The sequence below is a fragment of the Epinephelus lanceolatus genome, chromosome 17 (genome assembly GCF_041903045.1).
Source record: "Epinephelus lanceolatus isolate andai-2023 chromosome 17, ASM4190304v1, whole genome shotgun sequence".
Taxonomy (NCBI): Eukaryota; Metazoa; Chordata; class Actinopteri; order Perciformes; family Serranidae; genus Epinephelus; species Epinephelus lanceolatus.
The window spans coordinates 3041835-3058100 of NC_135750.1; the positions used below are offsets into that span (position 1 = coordinate 3041835).

General features: G+C 42.9%; 1 protein-coding gene across 1 annotated transcript in view; it reads right to left on the minus strand.

Annotated features, from left to right (window-relative positions):
* LOC117247302 (1-phosphatidylinositol 4,5-bisphosphate phosphodiesterase beta-1) overlaps positions 1-8818 on the minus strand; it is a 47369-nt gene extending 38551 nt beyond the window's left edge. The window contains exons 1-3 of the mRNA XM_033611740.2: positions 8415-8818; positions 823-900; positions 43-111 (exon numbers count right to left, since the gene is read on the minus strand). Of these exons, the coding sequence (XP_033467631.1) occupies positions 43-111; positions 823-900; positions 8415-8513 (246 nt within the window). The 5' untranslated portion in view covers positions 8514-8818. The remainder of the gene's footprint in view (positions 1-42; positions 112-822; positions 901-8414) is intronic.
* Between the last annotated feature and the right edge of the window lie 7448 nt (positions 8819-16266).

A 16266-nucleotide genomic window follows, 5' to 3' on the forward strand; every position in this document is an offset into this window, starting at 1 on the left:
GCACTATAAAAGATGAATACAACAAGAAAGTGGTGATGGTACCTTGGGTGTTTTGGTGCTTCTCCCCGTTCTGACATCTTTTACGAACGTCAGGTCCAACACCTCTGTCTCCTACAGAAAACACACACACAGAGTCAGCTGGAGCTAAATGCTTCATCCTGTTTCCTGCTATGGATTTAATCCCACCTGGAGAGCGTGTGTGTGTGTGTGTCTGTAACAAACAATGATCACATGTTGTCTGTGTGCTTTTGCTCTTTGCATCTGTCCTTCGAAACACCTGTTCCTTCAGCCTTGCATTGAGGTAGAGCATTTACAATACAGACAAAAAAACAAAAAACTGAATTTAGTTTTTGTGCAAGTTTTCCTTTAACATATAAAGACTGGAGCAGAAATGAGTTCCAAAACCGTGGATTGAGTTAGTGTTTTAGCACATCTGCCTCCCTTGTCTTGAAGTCAGAGGGTTATTTGAGCGGGTTTTTGGTTACATATGTGAAACAAGGTCTAGGAGGGGCATGAGACTGGAGGTTACTGGCAGATTGTAAATACAGACAATTATTCACAGAAAATTTCTCCGAGTCTTATTTGAAATGATTCTGATATAGCTTAGATATGGAATGAATAAATTAAGCAGGTAAGGTAAAAGGTATATAACAACTTTTGATGACTCGACAATTAAGATCGCAACACTGATGAGTCAAATTTGGACTTGATGATTTCGCTTTTTTTCAGCATGAAGCCAAACCTGCTCCTCATCATCTGGTTCGTTATCAAAATCTATGTGTGGAAGTGTTTCAAGACTGTGTAAGTGTCGTTGGGCTTAACCTTGTTCTGGTCGGTCCAGTAGAGGTAAAATCCATGTGGATCCACATGTAGAGTCACCGGAGTCACGGTGGACAGATCCTACAAACAAAGACAGGTGAAAACATAAAACTATCACAGTGCATCTTCACATATACATATATGTATATATACAACATGAAAAGTTTATGAAAATCCAACAGCAGAATTAACGTCCTTGTATTTATGACGAGGTCAGTCTGACTCGTGTTGTGGCAGACAAAGACAAATGTTCCTGCAGGATGCAACAGTCTTTCATTTCCTCCTGTATGATTACTAGTCTACTATTGGCTGAGTTAATTAAATGTGGATGCCTGTGAGTGAATTTTGGGAAGAACTGTTCCTGGACAGGTTTAAATTTTGGGCACTGTGTCAGGAAGTGCTGCTTTGTCTCTGCTGCAGCTCCTCCACACTGTTGGCACAGTCGCTCCTCTTTTGGCAGCCATGTTTTCTTCTACCTGCCTGTTTCTGTTGCCGGGCTGTGAAGCGCTCAGTCTGTGCTGTGTTATCATGTTTCTGTGTTTAACATCAGTCACTGTGGTCAGGAGGGCTGCCACAGCATACTGTCTTTTTAGGGCCAGATACAATCATTTATTCGTCACATGTCACGCTTTATAAACGTCTATGTTTCCGGATGGTTCTGGTGATCCATGGTTTCTGGTTGTGGACTGATTTAACTGTCCACACATCCTGACCTCAACAAGACTGTCACATTGCTGCACCCCCTGAACACAGACAGTGGAGATCCACAGCAGGACCGGCTGGGACTGCACCTCACATTACCACTGACGCACCAGTCCTTACCCGCCTCCTCTCTTGCTCTCACCAGAGCACTCTGTGCTGTCACATCGGCATAGAAAAGGAACTACCTGTCCAGGGTTGGCTAAATTTTGGTGAATTGAAAGATATTACAGTTCCTGATATCCCATTGACACTGATGCAGCACAGAGGTCCTCCACTTTATTTCCAACATCCGTATGATGGCTTGCAGGATGGTTGTTCAGCTGATGCTCATTCCATCCATCTTTCCTTGATGTTTACATTTGAAAACATCGACCTGGCGAGCTAGCAGAAGTTGGCGAAAGCAGAGTTTACAGACTGGTGAGTTGACTCACAGCCACACGCCAGAACCATCCAAAGGCAACTGCAAACAACACCACCAGCACGTCCAAAATAGACACAAGAGCCTAAATTTAGCCCAAATGTAGCACAGCCCACAGAGAGGTGACTGGAAGCGTCTGCGCCTGGACATCACATTTTACTTCGTGCAATTTTATGCTCCGTTAAGTGAGGTACTTTTGTTTCAGTTGTGTTATCATTCATTTGAGTCTGATCGTTCTGTGATCTGCCATCTGAACACTGCTTGAACTGGTTTGAGAACTAAAGCCTGGTTCAGACCAAAGATTCGCAACAAGATCAAACCATTTTAGAACGTTGCAGAGAAAAGTAGCAGCGGTGTGAACTGGCCGGTCTGAGTGTGCTGGTGTCAAACCGTGGGTCGCTGCTGCTGCTGCTGCTGGCTGTATGTGCTTATGCCCCGCCCACACACACACATTCTCATTGACTGATGAATTGGCGCTGGTTATTTATATTATTGTGGTGTACTGATTATGAATACAGTCCATCTGATGGTGGTTTTGTTTCATCACTGTAGCCAGTATCTCACTATCACTATCCTCATTCAGAGTTTAAGAAGCTACAAATTATATTCAGCCACAAAATAAGTCTGAAAAGCTGCAAATCAGATCAGAAGCACAGAGAGTTGTTGACTAGAGATGATACACCATCTCATGGTGGTCACTTCCTGTCAACGTTACAGATCAGAAGCACAGAGAGTCGTTGACTAGAGATGATACGCCGTCTCGTGGTGGTCACTTCCTGTCAACGTTACAGATCAGAAGCACAGAGAGTCGTTGACTAGAGATGATGCACCGTCTCATGGCGGTCACTTCCTGTCAACGTTACGGATCAGAAGCACAGAGAGTCGTTGACTAGAGATGATGCACCGTCTCATGGCGGTCACTTCCTGTCAACGTTACGGATCAGAAGCACAGAGAGTCGTTGACTAGAGATGATGCGCCGTCTCATGGCGGTCACTTCCTGTCAACGTTACAGATCAGAAGCACAGAAAGTTGTTGACTAGAGATGATGCACTGTCTCATGGTGGTCACTTCCTGTCAACCGGCAGGTTTTTACAATGTTGCAGAAAGAAGCGTAGCAAGTAGTTGCCTGTTTCAACTCGTCTCGTCGTGAATCTTTGGTCTGAACTGGGCTAAAGCGTCAGAAACAGCTGAGTGAGGCTTCTGTTTTTGATCATCTCTTCTAATTGCAGGGCTTTGTGGTGGCAGGAGCAGGGGTCACTTTGTTTTAGATGGAGCTTATGGATTTTCAATAATAACGACATTGGCCTACTTAAGCTCTGCATGGATGCCTTTACAAAATTCAGTATGTGCATTTTCAATCCAATGCTTTTCCTATTGATTTAGGTTCGATTGTTTGCATCACACTTTGCTTCCGTAGAACAAAATGGGTTCTATAATTGACTGAAGTAATCTGAGCCAAATTAAAACTGGAAGCTGAATTTGTCTTTTCACTGTATGAAATGCCAGCTGCACCTTCAGTGCTGCAAAATGATGATGATTCTCTACAGTGTCAACTTTTAACTGTGCTTATTAAAACAGCAGACACTGGTTGATTGTTGGACACAAAATGTAACTAAAGTTCTGTTCAGTCGTCATGACATCCAACTATTGTCCCTGTTGCCATAGTAACCCACCATGACAGTTTCTAATTGGCTCCAGGAGGACTCAGGCATTGCAGGTGTCCTGATGTTTTGCTGTTTGAAAAGCTTTTACACTTCAGAGGATCATGTGGAAACTTATACTGGAGAAAAGTCTACAAACAATGACACCGCTCAGCAGACTGGTACAGACAGACGCCATCAGATAATGAATACATGTCTAATAATACATTATAAGATGTGGTGTAAACTATGTTAAACTGTAGGGTTCCTAAAAGTATTTCATTAAAATCTTGATTTTGCAGCCATAAAAGGAGCTGCAGTAAATGTTGTGTTTAAGCTGGCAGACAAACTGAAGTCAGAATGAACTGATGACAAGAAGGAAAGAATTCAGAGTCATTTTAACAACAATTAAAAACACCCCACGATGCAACAAAAACACAGGACTCTGTAAAGTTTCAATTCAGTTAGCTCTTAAGTCCATGGTGTTGTGCGTGGCCCTTTTAGATACATCGCGACACCGGCACCCCTGTACTCTGAGACCCATTATTTCTGTGGGCTTGCGTTGCACCATGATGGCTTGTCGCTTGAACCCAATGGCGAGTGAGATGTCAAGAGTAGGGAAACTTTGCTGATATTGAACCAGCTGTGTGTCATCACAGTGTGCGCAGATAAAAAGTTCCCTCCTTGTGCCACCAGCTGCCAGACCTCGAGATCCTCCGCCAGAAGCCAAACACCGTTCATCAGCACACACTGTGATGACACACAGCTGGTTCAACATCAGCAAAGTGCCCGTGCTTCCCTTCACTGGTTCTTTAACAGCAGGGTCGGTCTTTATTCAGCGTTATAATCATTAAACTCGGTTTCTATTATAGAAATAAGTCGTGTTTTTCCCTCAGAGCTCGGAAGCTGCTGACATCGGCTACTTTTCTGCCTGTACTTGATTATGGCGATGTTGTGTGTGCTTCAACCAGCTGTCTACAGTCTTTGATTCCAGTCTACCACTGTGCTCTGAGGTTTATTACTGGTTGCAGCCGCCTCACCCACCACTGTGAACTGTACGCTAAAGCTGGTTTGCCCTCCTTGAATGTACAAAGGTATACACACTGGATGATTCTGATTTATAAAGCTCCATTTGGCTTGGTTCCTGCCTATTTATGCACTTTTCTTCAGAGAACTAAAAGCCATTATGCCTTACGATCTAACAACATTTTGCACCTGTCTGCTCCTCGTGTTCGGACTGAAATGGGAAAAAATCATGCAGTTTCTCGGCCCCCTCTGCTCGGAATACTCTCCAATCTGAACTTAAAATACCAGAGCTTATTTCACCTGAAGCATTTCGCGCTATCCTAAAAGACCAAGAACGGGAATCTATCAAACAGTGCTTGTGTTCTTAAGCTGTAACTGAAACCATAACTCCTACACTTTATTTGTCAAATTGTTTAGATTTCTATATTTCAATGTTTGTATGTCTTTATCTGTCTTTACATCTGTAGTATTTATTATGACGTGTGCGGCTGCCTTTCTTGGCCAGGTCACCCTTGTGAAAGAGGTCTTGATCTCAATGGGTCTTTTATCTGGTTAAATAAAGGTTAAATAAAAAAAGCAACAGTAGCATGTGTATGTTCAGTGAGCTATACCTTCAGCTAGCTAACCCTACACTTTTCAGGGTTTGACTTTAGTTTTGAAACTGGGAAGAAAAGTATCGCTCCATCCAACCTCTCCAGGTAACGAGTATATATAGTAGTATAGTATTATCGCCATGATTTGACCGCTATCTCCACCCACACACAACCCACAGCGCCAATGCTGATTAAAATGTGCCGCCATAGCTAGCAGCATGTTAGCCAACAAGCTAGCTCGCCATTATTGTTTGCGGTACCAAATCATTACAGACCTAACAAAAGGCCCGTTTCCACTGAAGAAGTTCCTGGTACTATTTGCAGGACAGAAACTACTACAGGAACGTCCTCTTGCTCGGCCCTCTCAACCGCCGTGTCTCCACTGAGAGAGCGGAGTAGGAGGAAGGTTCCTGTAAAGTTACGGGCTCTGGATGTGACGTAATTGTTGCGCGACCATTTTGACCGGGGCGACGTAGGGGCATAGGGAAGCCGTTCGCGGCGTCTGTAATAACTCAATAACTCAATGAAAGGTCCGTGAAAATTTTTTTTTTCCAGCGGATGTCTTAGTTCCAACATGATTGAGCTCACTGGAGTAGTTTCATGTCGTATCCGACAACGGGAGGCTTTTAACAGATGACGTCCTGATGTTAGCTTTGCTGCTGCTGTTAGCTGTCCCTGTCAGCTGATGCTTTCTAGACATCGTGATTTCCCAAAACTGAATAAATACCACACATAACAACACAAAACTGCTTTGCTAGCTCAATCATGTTGTAACTTAGATATCCGCTGGAAAAAATATTTTTTTCACGGACCGTTTATTGAGTTATTACAGACACCGCTAACAGCTAACGGTTAGCCCAGCTAATCTATGATAACCATGTTATTAATTACAAAACATGCACACAGAAATAGTAAGGTTTGTTCACTCATTGTGTTTATAGACTTTACAAACATCAGATTAGTCTTAACGGTGATATAGTGATGTGAAAAATGTGATGTATATATATATATATATATATATGTATGTATATAGCTAAACTCCTCTATAGTGAACCAGTGACAGCTGAAAAATAACTCCCTTCCGCTGCACGTTGGGGTTCCATTCCCCTGTTGGGAGTTATTTTTCAACAGTCACCGGCTCACTATACGTTATCCCTTACGGAAGGAGCTGAGGTGGTTGCTGTGGTCCTGGCGTGTCTCTTCGTTTACATGGCGAAGGAAGCTATGACCGAGCTAACCCTCGTCTGCTGAGTTTTAAAAATGCAGTCTATTTTGTCGCTTTCTGTTGACGTCACATCCCGCCTTGAGTATATCCAATCAGCACCAATTAAACCCCAAGCCCCAGCCAGGAGTCTTTCGGGGCCGTTCTGAGTACCTACTCCGAGGCAGGGACTTGTTTAGCCCCTGTAAAAGTTCTGGAACTCTGTCCTTCGGGGGTGGTTCCTGCGGTGGAGACACGCACCAACGGCCCCGGCCCCATAAAATTACCCCGAAGTTCCCGCGGTGGAAACGGACCTAAACATTACTGGCGGCTTCTATTTGACAAGTTTTGGTACTTTGTGCAAAAAACATGTAAAACTATCAGGCTCCTTGTTGTCTCCAGCCGCCATGTTAAAAGTTGTGAAGTTTGCTACGTCTCAAAGATGGCGACTGTTGGGGGTGAGAAGTGTCCATCATTCAACACTCAACTTTTGTACACTGCATATTTCCGTACTGTGCAGTGTGAATGCACTCAGTGCAGTCAAAATATCAAATGTTTAGTTCAGAAGTATGTGATTTGAGACACACGGCAGGTCTCCTTGGACTTCTGCACCTTTTTTGTTTTTATCGTGTGACTTTATTTCCATCATGGCTCTGAACATAAACATGTTTTAGTGTTTTAAGCTGTTTGAACAATCATGAGTCCTGTCATATTTCTGGAGGGGACGGTCATTAAAACCTTTTCTTAAGGGAAGAGCTTGTAAAATGCTTCTGTACTCTGTCAAGAAGAAAATTGAGTTTTCAAATTAACTTTTGCAAATTAAAAATACATGAAAAAGTGCACATTAAACACACAGTACAGGGCCCAGGCAGGATCTCTGGTGGGGAAACACTCTGCCAACATATTTGTAGAGATGTCGGCGCTCATAAAGTTCTGAATATTTCTTTGCATGTTTTGTGAAAAGGTCGTGAATCCTGCTGTCGGAGCTGCTTTCCTCATAAATAGTGCAGCCTACATTCAAAAGCAGAAAAACTAGAAGAAGAAAAAAAAAAACGAGGCTCAGAAGATGGTTAACTAGATCCCTGGTTGTCACTCGTTGGCATGGCAACCAACTCTATTTTTCATAAAACCCAGCTGTACGTGTTCAGAAAATATTCAAATAGCAAAACACACACACACACACACACACTCGCACAGTTCAGTTGGTTCAATCACAGTGAGAAGATTCAACAGTATATTGGCTCAGTTCTTCCTTAAGTATGATTCATGATATCATATGGCTCAATGCATTGATTTACACACACACACACACACACACACACACACACACACACACTAATCCATTCTTTCTCAAACACATCAGATCCGTTTAGGTGATAGTAACCATGCCAGTTACCATGGCAACCGGACAGCACGTTTCTCATTGTCAGACCTCAGTATTTCAGCATACCAACACACACACACACACACACACACACACACACACAATACCTACAATTATGTGACTGTGTGTGAGTGTGCACATGACAGCTCTGGAGGAGTTCTGCATGTGTGTGTGTTTTATACATATTTAAATACACAAACACACACTGTACACTGTGTGTTTGTGTGTGTGTGTGTGTGTGTGTGCACTGATGGATCTCCATACCAACAGGTGGCAATAAAGAAACTGACCACAATTGCATTACACACACACACACACACACACACTGTGTCACTCTCCTGTGTGTCTTGCTGGCGTCTAATCCTCAGGTATTTACTGCCAAAGCTCAATCAACAAATGAATAGTAAACACATCTGACAACATGGCACATTTCCTCCTCTTCCTCCTCCTTTTCTCTCACTCCAACTAGAGTCAGTTCAAGTCGGCATAACGATGATAAAATTCTGACATTGCCAAAATATATTTAAAATTACAAAAATAAAAATAAACCCCAAAATGAAAAAGCAAATAAAGACTGTTTCTGCTTTTTGTCAGCAGGAAGTACTCAAGGAAAGAAATCGGCATCCTTACCTCGTCCCATTTAATGAAGTTGCTTCCGTTCTTCAGTGTTTGAGAGACGGAGGGAGGCTGGAGTTTTAAAGCGTGGACCCCCGGCTGAGCGCTCGCCATGACTTCACACACATTAACACACAAACTGAAAGATGCTCAGACACACAGGTGCTGCATCTCCGTCATGTCCGAGCCCAAACTCCTCAGAAGTCAGGCAGAGATGCTCAGCTGCAGCAGCAGCAGCAGCATCCTCTCCTCTTCAGATCTGTCCTGTCTTAGCTGCACTTGTCTTCTGTCTCTTCACTCTTTTTTAATTTCACTCCTTCTCTCTCCTCTTCCTCTCTGCTCTGTCTCCTCTTTTTTCTTACCTCTCCTCTTCCTTCTGCCTCCCTCTGTTTGTCTCCCCCTCTCTCCTCTGTTGGTGCTGCATCTCACAGAGAGACAGACTAAAACAGATGCCTTCGTGGGAGACAGGATACGTGTGTGTGTGTGTGTGTGTGTGTGTGTGTGAGTGTGTGTTTGTGCGTGCATGTGTGTGTGCGTGCGTGCACTGCCTCCACAAATTGACTCATCGGCGACATGCGCACAACGGCAGCTTCCCACAGATGGGGGAGGGATAAGAGAGGGGAGAGCAGGAGCGACAGGGAGGGATGGAGAGTAAGAAAGAAAGAAGAGAGTGGGAGAGAAATGAAAAGAGAAGAAGAGGAAGGATGGAAAAGGAGAGGACAGAGGATGGAGAGGTAGTGGGAGAAAAGGGAAACAGAGTGGGCGATTGGTTGGAGGGCGAATCAAACCAAATTAGGATTACGGTCAAATGAGGCCACTTTTTGAATCTGCACTACATCATCATAAGTATATGGACACTGAACACTACACCCATATGTGACTCTCAGGCCTGAACCATCAATCTGCAGCTACAACAGCCTCCACTCTTCTGCCTCCAGACTTTCCATCAGATTTTGGAAGCTGGCTGCAGGGATTTGCTCTTGGCCAGCATTAGTGAGATTTGGCACTGGTGTTGGGCGATAAGGCCTGGCTCGCTGTCAGCGTTGGTGTTGGGTGGAGTTGAGGTCAGGGCTCTGGGCAGGCCAGTGAAGTCCTTCCACATCAAACTGGGAGAAGGGTTTTTATCTCTTTAGGGCTGAGAGGATGATGCTACAGATACTAAGCCTCGTTTTGGGTATCGATGCTCGCGTCAATAGAATCTGTACCGACAAAAATAGATCCATCCCACGTTGGATCATTCCTCATAGACCGTGCACTCTTTGCTTCTCTGCGGCTGTGAGATCAGAAATATCACACGTTAAACATTTACTGTTACAAAACTGCCTTTAACATTAATCCAATCACAGAGAGAGGTAAAATTGAATATTTATATTTATTCATTCATTTATTTCCATAACCTCTGATCCTGTTGAGGGTCGTGGGGTGCTGGAGCCTATCACACTGACACATGGCGACAGACAACCTTTCACACTCACATTCACACCTACAAACAATTTAGAGTCACCAGTTAACCTGCATGTCTTTGGACTGTGGGAGGAAGCTGGAGTACCCATCACATTCTCACTCCGACCTCGTCACATATTGACATTTTGGTCATGGACTTTCCACGTCCACATATGACGTTCAAGGTACCCTGGGTGTGTTGGTTGTTGACGTTCTGGGACGCTGTGTCAAGTTCTCTTCTTTCGAGATACACTTGCGTTTTCACAGGAAATCTGACGTTTTCATACAGTCTCTTTAAAAATAAAAGCACTACGTCGGTACAACACTACAAATTGATGTTTCTTTCCCTTCAACAACAAAAGCACGTGGTTGGGTTCAGGAAAAAAGAGCAGGGTTTGGCTTTAGAATCTTATGGGATGCGAAAACCGCTCTCTCAGGTGAAACTCTGTGTAAGTTGGACCCATTTACTACAGTACAACCCCTCCTGCCCGCCCCACTCTGACTTTCGCCGCCTCAACTTTCGTCCTTGTCCTGCCGCATTAATCCTCTGATGCTGCGGGGCGCCGTTAAACTATAATGGCAAGCGGTTGCGTATCATGCCGATGTTAAAGGATGCCATTGGTTTGTGACGCTGCATGCAAGTCACTGCCCAAGCACCGGATGTCGACGACTTCGAGGTGAGCCTGGGCTCGAGTACCCGGAGAAAACCAACTGTGACACAGGTAGAGCATGCAGGTCCTACATGGGGGAGCTCCCCCACCCAGGGGTTTGAACCAGGAACCCTGTTGCTGTGAGGTGACAATGTTAACCACTACATCACTGTGTCGTCCCTCATAAAACTATACCCAGAAATATTAATGATGCATTCATCTCAGTATATTTAATGACACATGGTAGAGTTGGGTCTGTCTGATGTACAAACTTAAACCGGTTGATTTTAGGCAAACCAGCTTTACCGGCATTTATCATTATAACACATTCTGACAAATTAATAGTACTCTACATCATACAGAAGGCGTCACAGCACTAAATCCAACTCATATAACATTAGCAATAAGAAATACTACACTGTGAATAATTTAGCATTATATTTATAAACAGACGAATGGAGCCGCTACGGTCCGACAGGCCTTATGTAATTTACCGCAGAGCTGAGCACAGGCAACATGAAAGAGATCAAACTTTAATAGAGGCAAAACGTTCACATATTTTTTGGGGTGACAAGAGGAGTTATTCTCTCAAGAAAACTGCAGCAATATGACAACATTTTGGGTTAGAAGCCGACAAAAGAGGTGAATGCAGGCGACACAGCACTGTCTAAAGTTTTGATTTACATCTGTTGCTCACTTTGAAAGTGCCACAATGGACGAAGAAAGGCTGATTCATTGAGTTGAAATGCCAGATTATCTACATGATTCCTTCTTACTCACCACAAAAACACAAGGTGGCAGCTGGCTGTAGAGAGATCGCCAACACGCTCATAGTCTCTGGTTAGCTGTGACCATGCCAATGATCATCTCTAATAATACAAGCTAGCCCACCTGCTGTTGACTATATCGTGTTATTTACAGTAAATATCACATGTAAAATATGTATGTTTTTTGTTTAAAAAGTAATGTAACCAACGTAGAAAGACAGCAAGTAGACAACTCACCCATTTTTTAAGTGGTTACGTCTTCAGTTTTATCTCGAGCACACAGCTCATATGTACACATTTGTTTACATGATGCCATTACAAACTGGCGCTGCCCAGCGGCGTATTGACAAAGTGACAAAGCAGAGAGAGATAAATGCATCAGCTGACAAAGCGGTGGTATTTGACGACTTTGGAATGAGAACAAGTTGGGCATGTTGATGTCTTCAGGCCTGGGGTCTTATCAAACATGTCATGTCTGGGCAGATTGGACAACAATTGGACAAGTTCCTGTTTCATGGCGAATAATGTGCCGCCATCGAAATGGCGACCAATGAAAACTCACAATTATCACAAGACAGCATCCTCAAGATCTTGCGGCTTTTCTCACCACATCTGAGTCGTATCTGGTCGATGTGTTAAGTAGAAAACATGTCATTTCCTGTTGCCTGTCGGTAGCACTGTGACTATTACTCAATATTTGCACATACATGTCATGAGGCCGGGACTCTTGTACAGCATGAGAGAAATCTGGGGCTGACTTCACATGCAAAACAATCGCCGCGCCACGGCAACACCATTTGACTAAAACTCACCATCCTCTCTATAAAGCATCATCAAGGTCTTCCGGCTTTTCAGAACAAATTTGAGGTGGATGTGGTCAACTTGCTAGGAGGAGTAAATCAAAGTACAAAATATGCCATTTCCTGTTGCCAGTAGGTGGCACCATAACTATAACTTATTATTGTTCATGTTGTGAGTTTGGGGCAGATTTGACCGTGTACACTGGAGTTTGTAAGCAAGCTTGTAACAACTTTACATGTCAAAGGTCTTCAGATGGCACAGAGAAAATTTGAAGCTGTTTGGTTCAAAGCTTTTCTTTTCCTAAACCTAACCAAAGTAACTTTATGTTAACTACGTAACGAATGTGTGGGGCGCTAATTTGTGGGACATCATACGAACCGTTGTATGAGAGGACATTGTTCAGTTCTGAAAAATCACAATCAAACTTCTCTTTTCAGAAAATGCAGAAATAAGTAAAAGAAAAATTAAGAAATAGCTCAAAATTGTTTATTCAGAATTTCCGATTTAAAAATATGAGATTCCAACTGAACATTTTGACTTATGTCATACTGATGACTGATTTTCACAGAAAAAGTGAACACATTCTCATCCTGACTTTTCAAATATCGCTGCTTTGTCAGTGCTGTTCACGTCTACATATTCCGCGCTAGGCATCCTCCTGTGTTTGTTGTTGACCTTACTGGACAGCATGTAATTTTACGACGCTAAATACATTGCATATTTTCCAAATCCACCTTTGTTTTCACAAGAAATATACATTTAAAACATGACTGCTGCAAATGTAAAAAAAAAAAAAAAAAAAAATCAATTTCAAAATGGCTGACTTCCTGTTGGGTTGAGGGTGTGGTTCCAAGAGACTTTTATGATGTTACGTGTGCCTTCAAATTTTTGTAAGTGAAATGTACAGTCTATTGAATTTCTGTGGAGGGTGCTTCAGAGCCATTTTGTCACACCGAAGCACGAAACCCGTAAAATACTGAATTTTTCACCAGTTCTAATGAGTGTGCAAGTTTGGTGAGTTTTCAAGCAGCTGTATCTCCTCACAAAATGTGTTTCATGTGTTGCATTTCAACAGGATCCTCACACGTGTCAGTGCTTGGGATCTAAAACTGTACAATGGTATCCACATATTTTTGGCAAAATAGTGTATCTAAAAATAAACAGGTTGGAATTCGATTTTTTTTTTCATGTTTACAAACAGCTGATTATAACAGAGGAAGAAGGAGAGTGGGCGACAGTGCAGATTAAATAACTTCATACTGGAGCAATGTTGTATTAAAAAATGCAGTCAATGACAATGTGTCCCTGCCTCGAAATACAACATCTGAAATTGGCAGTTTTGGTGCATGAAGAGTCTGGTGAATCAGAGAACACGGTGTAGAGTGTATGTGTGTAATGAGGACATTTAAGGACACGACCCTGAGAATGCCTGTAATATCAGCCCTGTGTGTTGTGTTTAAAAATAAGCCGTGGATTCAAATCCAGTCACGTCTTCTGGAAAACAATCCCAGTAAAACATGTCATCATGTGTTTGCAGAGCAGCACACGACATACTAGATACATACATGCAATCAAACGCTCTGAAAAATGCATCGGCAGTGACATCACAGGGACGTCTGTAGCAAAAAACAAAAACACTGTTAGCTGATGCATTTATCTCTCTCTGCAGGGACGCAGCTAATGATCAGTCACAGACTGCAGTTTTTATAGGAATGATTTTTTTCTGGAGAAAGTAGCTGTGGTGAAACTGTCCACAGTGCGGTCTGTGGATTATCCAGAATAACAGAGACAATACTGTCGCTTTGTCAGAAATTTCAATGTTAGACACTGAAAGACACCCTAAAAGCCATCTTACAGGGCGGTATGATACACTGCTGGGTGGCGTCAGTTTGTAACGTGGTCGGACGGCACCTGACGCAGCGGTATGATATGCGAACAGGTGGCGTCAGTTAAAGGAGAACTTTGGCATATTTCAACCTGGACCCTATTACCCCGTGTAAACTAATCAAAGAGACTGATGTGAACAACAATTGTTGAAACTGTTCCAGCACTGAGGGAGCCGACAGCGACCAGCAGCCACACAACAGGCTGTAATGGAGGTACATGGGGCGATTAAACATCGTCACTGTATGTCCAGTATAAGTGGTTATTTTTGACAGAGCGGCTCAGATTGGTATTATAAGCGTCTGAAGTGTCTCATTACCTTTCACTTGATCTAGTCTGTTTGTTACTGCCTTGTCTTTCTGAAACATCACGAGATGTCACTTGTTGCAGAATACAGTGGATAACAGTGGAAACCTGTGAGTTCTGGAGAGAGTATAGTAATCAGAGTTGTGTGAGTGTTATCTAAAAGACATCTGATGTCATGGATGATTATTTACCTGATTTCAATAATGCGACTCCCTCAGTGCTGGACCAATTGACCTATGGCTAAGCCACGCCCCCTCCACTCACTCGACAAACTATCAACATTCAGTGAGCGGCGCTATGGCAGGTGTCACAGTACACGGCATTTCACAGGAGGCAACTGATGATTTTTGGAGACATAACGATCAGATGTCATTGAGAAGTAACCAAAAGGGCCTAAACTACGCATTGGAGGGATATATTCATCATTTTATTGTTGAGAAGGTCGATGAAAAGCTTAAATTACAAGCCAAAATTTACAGGTCACAGTGTACGCTTGTGAACCGCATCTGGTTGCCGTCACCATCAAAGACAACAAGTTAAAGTGCCACTGAAGTTAAGGTTTTTGGCTCCGAATATGAGAAAAGGATAACGGCCTTTTTACCATCTTTACCAAGAGTGTCTCTCCGTTAGTTTGGTGCTACAGTATTTACACTGAATCATTCAGCATAACGTTTGCCAACCTTTGTTATCTCTGCCATTACAGATAAGTTAATGAAGCTAAGCTCCAGAAGTTAACGTTAGCTTAACTAGAGCCCTTTGGACAACAGCTAACAATGATGTACGATCACCAAAGTACAAAACTAGAACAAAATAGGCTAATGAACTCCCAGCAAACAAGGTGACATGATGAACAACGCAGCTAGGAGCTAACGTTAGGCTAACTTTAGCTAACGTTAGCTAGAGATGTTAAAGATAACTTTATATTTCTTTGCAGCAAAGTGACAATATGTTGCCTCAAACACAATGTTGACTTACCTTAGAACAGATGTAGACATCATTGTTAATCTTATTCACGTTGAGTTGATGTTGTGGTCTAACGTTACCACACAACTTTATCCAAAGGAGACACTTTTCTCGGTTGAGATGTGGTTTAAAGTGTAAAAAATACACCTGGTCGTCCAGCCTCTCAGGATACCTTGTGTCAGAGTTGCATGTACCCCATGCACACCGTTTGACCATTTTTAAACTTCAAATCTCAGAAAAGCTCATAAAACCGAACAAAACTGACTTTCTGTAATGCATTTCAATGGACGTCCAGGCAGAGAATGTCCCAGTGTATGGGAATGGCTATACGCACTGTGATTGGCTCATCGTGTTTGAGGGCGGGACTTAGCCATAGGTCAATTTCAAAAACTGTTGTTCACATTAGTGAACATTAGTCTTTAATCAATTTACATGGAGAAATATGGTCCAGGGTGAAAAATGGTGAAGTCATCCTTTAATAATGCAGTTTAACGGCACTTGTTGAGGCAGAACAATACGCTGCTGGACGGCGTCAGTTTGAAAAGCTGCTCGTAACGACGTAATGTAAGGAGCATGAAAAGTCCCTGTAGGACAATTGTTGGATGGTTCCAACAAACCTCGGACTTTCACCCAGGAGGCGGCGATGGCAACACATTATACGCCATGAAACAGGAACTCTAATTCTCATTCTGCAGCCATCAAATAATACCACTTTTTCTCTGATTTCTGCATCAGACACAGACGAGAAAAGGCTCTCATTCTATCGTTGCATTTTTTGTTTCCCAAAAACACAAACAACAACAATGAACCCTTCTTTTTCTTCCTATCACCTCTTGTGATTGATTCAAGCCTCTTACAACACACAACACTACAAACACACCACACAGCTGTCTGTCCAACACACGTGCCCACACACTCGCATGCAGGAAAATATTGATTCTCACATATACACTTTATAGGAGTCAGGAACACACAGCATCCTGCCTGAGCCACAGTGTGACCCTGTAACCTACACAATGCCTCATACACAAATATAATACATCACTTATTGAT